The 8,263-nt window shown below is 35.2% G+C and overlaps 1 protein-coding gene across 3 annotated transcripts; it reads left to right on the top strand.

Annotated features, from left to right (window-relative positions):
- The first annotated feature begins 3,727 nt into the window (after window positions 1–3,727).
- On the top strand, window positions 3,728–7,715 carry LOC114391264. 3 transcript variants are annotated; one of them, XM_028352332.1, is made up of 3 exons: window positions 3,728–4,183; window positions 4,683–5,791; window positions 6,859–7,715. In XM_028352332.1, exons 1-3 carry the CDS (start codon window positions 3,847–3,849, stop codon window positions 6,901–6,903), a joined length of 1,491 nt encoding a protein of 496 aa, XP_028208133.1. In that variant the 5' UTR covers window positions 3,728–3,846; the 3' UTR covers window positions 6,904–7,715. The 3 variants fall into 3 exon arrangements, with proteins under 3 accessions (XP_028208133.1, XP_028208132.1, XP_028208134.1); XM_028352331.1 differs by having other exon boundaries at window positions 6,855–7,715; XM_028352333.1 differs by having other exon boundaries at window positions 6,839–7,715.
- Window positions 7,716–8,263: the final 548 nt, after the last annotated feature.

Here is an 8,263-nt window from a genome sequence, read left to right as displayed (position 1 = left end):
AATAATTTTTTGGAGTTAAAAATTAAAATTTAATTCATATAATGCCAATGTAAATATTTGGGTTTATTATCTTTTTAATTCTTTATCATGTTAAGTTTTCGTTTTTTAGCCCCTAATTTTGTTTTTATTATCAATGTTATGTAACTTTTACATCCTTATTCTTAGTTGTTTATTAACTTATTTTTTCTATTCCTTTTCTAGGTTTTTAGGTTTTCACTTTCAGTCCCTGAACAGAATTTTGATCAATCTTAGTCAATTTTTAGTCTGTTAATGCTTTTAGTCTTTGCTATCAAATTACACCATTAAATGATGACAGGGTGTAACATTTAGTGGCAATGAATGTTCAAGCAGTTTTAGAAATTGTTTTGTTAAAATAAATTAAACAATTTCTTATTGCTAATAACCGTCAAAATTGTCTTTGCCTGTTCAATCAATGCATGCTTCCAGGTTCAGCTCAAAATCAAACCTAGATCCAAAACCAAAATCATAACATATAGACAAAGATCCATATCAAAATAAAACACAAGATGGATAAATAACAGCTCCGCGTGTTTTGACATTCTCGACGCCAAGCTCATTGAATTTGTTAGCTTCCCCTATTGCATCACCAATACCTTTAAGAGAGAATCTATAGAACACCATATGATAGTACCCTTATATTTTCCCTTGTTCCACTTTTGATAAACATAAATTAATTTTAAACATGACATCACTGACCCATGATTACCCAATAGACCAAACGATCATTAATTTTAAAAATATAAAAGTTGAATAAGAAATGAACCTTCCATATTTGGTGTGATTGGAGGAAGGTGGACGAGCCTTGTCCTTTTTTGGAGCCAACAAGCAATAACCCACCAAGTCAAATTAGAAGGAAAATACAAAAGGAGATTCCAAAACGGAACCAATTAGAAGGTGAGGGTGAAGGCGAAGACATAATCAAGATTATTTTGTGTCTCGTCGAGGAGGTAGTAACGAAACATCTTGTGAAGTAGAGCCTCACCCTCGAAGATCCTGTGAAGGTTCTTCTCATCAAGGGTGAAAAGATTCTTTGCATTGTCCCATATGCGATTGAGGGTGTACTGAACCCTCTACAACTCTCACTTCTTTTTTAAGCTCATATTCAATGTCTAATCATTAAATCCTAGGAACCATGGATGCGACAAAGGAGCGGCATGTCGAGGTGTCCGACGTGTCTTCAACACAGACATGGGTCTGACGTGGCAAAAAAGTGTCCCTTATTTTTTGGTTTTTTTGGGCCAGACACAAATCGGACACGACCCAACAACAATAACGTGTCGCACGGACACCACCCACAACCATGGACATGAACACTATTATTTTTTTAAAATTTTAAAATCGAATAAAAAATTAGTAATAGAGAATGCAATAGACAAAACGAACCATTGGCCTTCTCGAGTCTCTCTTCTACTTCACGTTCTGGTTTTCCCCTTTGCACGACACCGTTTGAAGTCGAACAAGCCTTTGTTCATTAGCGATGTCGTCGCACGATACAACCTCACCAATGCTGTTGCTTAAACTCTTAAACTCGAACCAAACAACCTCGTCGTCAACAACTCAGGACTTGAAACTCGTCATCACTCGTCAACAACCTCGGACTAGACCATGTCATCGTCACACCAGAACACGCCGTTAGACTCACACCGACAATGACCCCGTTGTCACACTTGCACCAGAAGGTCCAGAACAAAGTTTGATTTTTTCACTTCCTTCCCCTATTTGCGTGATGTTCCCTTATTCCTTCCCTTTTTTTGTGCGATTGCCAATTGGGACATTGGAGATTTAAGGTTATGCTCAAGTGAGTTGGGGACTTGGGGTTTTTGATAAATTTTAAAGCTTAAGTTATTTTAAGATGAATATATAAATCTTAATGATCAATTTATTTTTTTGTCATGTTGATTATTATATATGTGCGTGTCCTTGTGTCCTTATGCTTTTTAATATTGTCATGTCCCCGTCTTCGTGTCGTGTCTTGTGTCCGTGTTCGTGCTTCTTAGATAAAATCTTATTGGTTTTGATATGGATTTTTGTCTCTATTGATTCTTCTTTGTTTATTTATTTATTTTGGATTTGAGTTTAGTTTAGTTTTTAATTCAGCTTGTATTGATTGACAGAGGAAAAGGTGAAATCTAGAAAAGGCAATGACATTTTTTGTGTGGTTATTAACTGTTAGAAATTGTTTAATTTATTTTGACAAAGTTATTTTTGGAGATTTTAAATCTCCAGAAAATTATTTGTCACTAAATGTTACATCACGCTATCATTTAATGGTGTTATTTGACGATAAAGATTAAAAGCATTAACAAACTAAAAGTTTAGGGACTAAGACTGGTAAAAAATGTGTTTAGGGACTAAAAGTGAAAAGTTGGAAAGATTCAGGGACTAAAAATAAAGTTAACCCATAAAAAAGTTTAGAGAATGAAAACAAATTACAATGACACCCTTATATTTTATTCGAGTTACACAAGTATTCCTTCTTTTTGTTTCAACCTAAAAAAAACCACTAACTTTTGCATTCTTGTTAAGTGGTACCATCTATGCCCCAAATGACATTAACTTCGCCTAGTTACATGACTGACATGTGATTTGTAAGTAATTTATTTTCCAAAACACGTCCATATCCACAATTACATACACATCACCCTTATGTTTTTCAAACATTACACATGATATCCCTCAACCTTTTCAAGTTTGGATTGTCGATTTGCATTACCATTGTTTTTGAGAATATGGACTTGTCATCTTGAAATTTCACAGAAAATATAAACTTGTCACCTTGAAATTTCAAACCATAAAAAAATTTTAAACTTTTATTTCGTGTCAAAGAGACCCATCTCCTTCCTTACCAAAACATTCTCTAATTTCTCTTCCCTCCTATGACCTTCCCCAACCACCCGACCAACACCAACACACCTCTTTCCTCTCTATTTTTCTTCACTTTCTCACTCCCCCATCAATTGATGTTCCTAAAAGCCAAAGTCCCAACCAAGCAATTGAGCTTATAAAAGGTGTTTAAACACTAAATGTCGTATCGGTGTACATTGATCTCGTACAACTCAAATTAGGGACCTCCGACGTAGAGTTGTCCTTTCTAGCAACGATTCAAGTTCCTAAATTCCAAAAGTGAAAACATCACCATAGATAAGAGATATTTGAGGTGCGGCCAAACTTAGATTAGTGCATTACAATTCAAATTGGGGGGTACTTGCGAATCTCTCAATTGATTGTCTAGATTTGAGACAAAAAAGGACTAGCATACATAATGTTTGAAAAGCACGGATGGTATATATGTAATTCTGTAATAAGGGAATAATTTTGAGTTTCAACTTTTAAACTAAACAAAACTTAATGTCATTAGGGAGGGATACCAAAGTAATGTTTTCAAATGGAGGGGGTTCTTGGACAATTCAAATAAAACATAAAGGTGGTCACTATAATTTACTCAAACAAAAATCTTTAAAAAATTAGGAACTAAACAAATAGTAACCCTAAATATTTATATATTATAAGTTATGAATTAATTAAAAATTACTTTAAATATAATTTTCAAAAAAAGTATTAAAAAATCAATAATTTTAAAATATATATTTTTTAAAACATGAATGCTTTGTAATTAAATTGGCTAAAAATGTTTTGTAATTATATTAAATTCTTAAAACAAACAACCGCCTCCTTGAATATTTTTGTTTTTTTTGAAATTTTTGAAAGGAGGTTGACATGCTAGTTGGGAACTGCGTGACCATTTCCCTTGCTTTTGGTTAGGGTTTCCAGAGTTTTCCAACTTATCAATCCACACAACTTCATTCATTCAGAGAAAGAACAAAAATGATCGAGCTGTTCCTGTCGGAGCCGAATTGGAACGACGTCGTAAACGACGACGATTCAACTCGTTCGAGAATCTCCATTCTCAACGACTTGGAAACCGTTATTTGGTCCACGGTGGGTCGCTCCGAGGCGCGGTTGTGGCTCTGCAACACTGTCGCGGGATTGAACTGCGTAACTTCCCTCGATCAGCGTGACCTGTTTCGGAATTTGCTCAGAACCAGTGGGGTGAAGCGGGATTTGGCCTCTCAGCTCCTGCATTTGATGTTCGACACGGCGCCGCACAAACCAGGTTCCGTTTTGGCGAGGAGGAGTCACGTGCTCAATAAATTTTTTCAAGGTTAGTTTCGTTTGCTCATTCTTTGTTTTTTGGTTTATTTCTTCTGTGTAGGTTGGTAGGTTTTAAATTGCTGTCGCGGTAGATTTTAAAATAGAGGGAAAATGGTGCATTTGTGATGTGAAGTCGATAGAGAGATTGAATTGTTGGATATTTGAAGGATTAAATCAACAAAATTGATGAAAAATGCATTATGGGGTGAAAATTGGGTGTTACTCCTTTATTCTACTCTCTTGTTTGTTCATGCTTGCATTGTAGGTTGTTTATAGTGATATATTGTTTCTCTCTGTTTCAAAACAGTGTAATATTTGTTGATTTCACCTTGTGGTGATTGTTGAACGGTTTCTGGTTGAACTTTATTTATATGTGTTGGGTGCTGTGATTTTCATTAAATTGGACTTTACTTACTATGATATGTGAATTTGTGATGATAGCGAAACAATTGTGTGTAGCAGCTGTCCATTTTGTTGAACTTGTTTTGTGGGTTTGATTGCTTATGCAGGTAATCCTAAGCGTGTATTGCAGTGGTTTTCCTGCTCTTCCTCTGGAGGTGGACTAGAGCAGGGGAAAGGTTTCAGGGCACTGTCCCAATTTGCGTTTAAAAATAGGGATATTTGTTGGGAGGAGCTGGAGTGGAAAGGAAAGCATGGACAGTCACCAGCAGTGGTTGCTACAAAGCCCCACTATTTTCTTGATTTGGACGTCCTGCAAACGGTGGAAAATTTTCTCGAAAATGTGCCTGAATTTTGGTCATCTGAAGAGTTTGCTGAGTCAGTCAAGGATGGCGATATTTTTTTCGTTGATAGGTCATTCTTTGTGCGTTATTTCATTAATTTAATGTATAAAGAGGAATTCAGAGATGTATGGGATGTTGTAAACGAATTCCTCATGCAGCAGGCCTTTTCCTCTTTGTGTGGGCGTCTTCTTATTACTCTTGAAGACCAGGACTTATGCCACTTTGTGGAATCGCTTTGTAAATCTCTCGGCCCAAAATTGGAACTTAAACATTTCAATGATGTCTCTAATTTGTTTGTGATTGTACTTTTTAAGTGTGGTTCTTATGGATCTATTGACCAGTTACTGCTGTTTAATGCTGTGATGACTCAGGGGAGGCAGCTTCTTCGCCTTTTACGTGATGAAGAGGCTTGGGAGACACAAGAAAAAATCAATGAAATTGTGTCAAAGATGTCTGCAATCCCAAACAATCCTAATAGCTTGACCCCAATCTTCAAGAGCAAATATAAGATGAAAATTATAGAAGTGATAAAGTATTTGGGACTTCTGTCATGGCTTCTTTACTATAGACTGTCAAAAGAATGCCAGACCCCTGAGTCCTGGGAGTCTGTATTTATGAATAATCAAATTGGTTTCCGTAACTCTAATAAACATGCATTGTCAGATGAGGATGGTCCATCAGAAGAAGATTGTTCAGTTAGAGTAAAAGGTAGGAGAAAAAAAAAGGCTAGAAAGAAGAGGAGGACCTATGACCGCCATGATGATGGTGATGACGAGCTACTAGATTATGATTCTGCAAGCCAGAAGTTGGTTTTTCCGTCAAATACTAGAAGTTGGTTGCTTTCAACTGATGGGTACTCTTCAGCTTGGAGCAGTGTAAGTTCCATATCTTTGAATTAACTGTTAGGCTGATTAAACTTTAGTGGACAGAATCATATTTGCAGCGTTTGTGGCAGAAAACTCTTTGATTTTGTTCATAATAATTCATCCAATGGATGAGATTTACATTGCCAGAAAAAGCAGGATTCACCTTAGTAGGTGAATTTGAAGCTGTGATTATGGACATAGAATTGCATGATTACATTCAAATTAGGAAAAAAAAATGATTGTGCCTGATATATGTTTTGATTGCTAAAATCTGCTGAATAGCTGCATTGAATATTAGTCATTGATTCAAGGAAGCACACTCATTTCAAAATAGTAACCATATTGTGTCATATTTCTGCCGGCTACAGGCTGCTTCTTGAACACTTTGAATACTCCCAACTGCATTTTATAATTTTTCTTTTTACTTTTTTTCGTTTAAATTTTTGCATCAACGCAGATGAAAATATCACAATAATTAGATAAATTGTAGCATCTTACAATGACTATAATGAGTCATGACTCATTCATTTTTAAAGTGTCAATTCTCTCTTGTGATTAATGATTTGTCTTTTATATTAATTTTACACATTGTTTAATAAACATGTTGTATCCTTTGATTTTTATGATTTATCTTATCCCTATGTTTGTGTTGTACCATATTTATGTCACTTGTCTTATTTAACCATGGCTTTTAGTTTATATACATCAATTAATTTGTCTCTTTTGACTACCTTGGTTTTCAAATATGATTAGCCTTGCATTTAATTAGTTTAATTGCTATAGATAATTTGGTTATTATTTGTAAAATAGTTACTGTTTGATTTAAGGATTTTATCTTTCTTTTGATTACCAGTGCTCAAATATCATTTTGAGCTGATAAATATGCTCCTCTCCATCCAATTTGTGGTCCCTTGTATTATTTTTAAAGCTTTAATTTTTGAATCATTTCACCTTTTTTTATTTGAACTGACTTCTTGTTGAAGGATATGTAGAAAATTTATAGCTCTTGATAAAGGTGAAATAAACTGGCACTCTACTGTTACACTGATTTTATAGTTACTTCTTTTTCTAGGTAGATTTACCTGAGTACCTTCATAGACATTGCTTGTCTAGATGGATGACATGGCTTTTTGAAAAATGAGATTGTAGTCCGCTTCTATGGGTCCACCAAAGAGATGTGTCATCATCATTTCCAAACTGTTGGGATGGCAAGACCAATCATCCATCGATTTGGTATTTTCCACTCGGTTCATGTAAAGCATGCTGTGACTGTTGAATCTGCTGTTGGCTATTGCCGGTGATCTGGAAAACTTTGTACTTCATTTTGAAGATTTTTACAAACAAAAACTGGACTTGCTGGGGAAGGAAAGATCTGAAAAATAACTTGAAATGCCAGCCTAGGAACTCCCTCAAAGTCATTAAACCTGGAGTTCATTGTGAAGATCGGGAAGTGATAAAAGCTTTGCTAATTTACTTTGTAGACTGTTACCATCATGATTGGCAGCATGGGTTGTCATACATTTGCTCTGAATTTCTCTATAACACATCAGTGTAGCTTCCAACGGTGACATGATCATTCAGAATTGCTATGGAGCATGCTCGGGCTAGGGTATAGTACTCAAGCCCTTGCTAATTTTCTAACGGCATATTACATCTAATTGTATTTATATTGTGTACCACAATTTATAGCATCTTATTTGCTGATAGAGACGGGGATGCATGCTCGTTATCATAAGTTTTCTTTCAATTTAACGTGTTTTTGTCACTTCGTGAAGCAAACAATGGACTTGGGGGGACTTGATTTCTTGAACAAAATTGTATGTTTCATGCAACGTAGGGAAAGAAACTCAAGGGAATATACTGTGTAATGTTGTTGGATATTATTTGCACAACCAATATCTTCAATATCTCCCTGATTTATATTTTTCTTAAACCCATGATGTGTCACACAGGTTTGTTAAAAATGTATCGATGTTTTATGAATATAGAATAGTTTTTTTTTTTTGGCCGGCTTGAGTAAAAAATAGTATCTCAAGTATGTTTTTATTTTCTACAAAATACTCAAATTTTTGGTTCTCACAGTTTTAAAGTTTTCAAACTGGTCCTTGTACAAAGTTAATTTCTTTTCAATGTATACCTGTTAAACAAGATTCACGTTCTTCCACAGGACCACAACGCAGTTTAAGAACAACCACAGGTAGTTGAGAAAACAACTTTGCTTGAATTTCGTCCTTGTATTAGCATGTTTGGATTATATGGTTAGCTCCTTTCTATAAGTACTTTCAGACAGAGCATACGGTGCATGTTTCAATGCACATCCAACGGGCCAACACAATTTTGAGGCTTGCGAACGCTTACTCAAACATATCTACAGAGTATCTTTCTCCAAATGATTATCCAACGTGCATAGATTTCACCAGTGATAATTAAGTTTACAAGGAGGTGTGTTGGATTGTCTTCTCTAATTTTTCTTTAAATTAT

This window comes from Glycine soja, chromosome 16, assembly GCF_004193775.1.
Source record: "Glycine soja cultivar W05 chromosome 16, ASM419377v2, whole genome shotgun sequence".
In the NCBI taxonomy this organism is placed as follows: domain Eukaryota; kingdom Viridiplantae; phylum Streptophyta; class Magnoliopsida; order Fabales; family Fabaceae; genus Glycine; species Glycine soja.
This window is presented reverse-complemented; position numbering and strand designations above follow the sequence as displayed.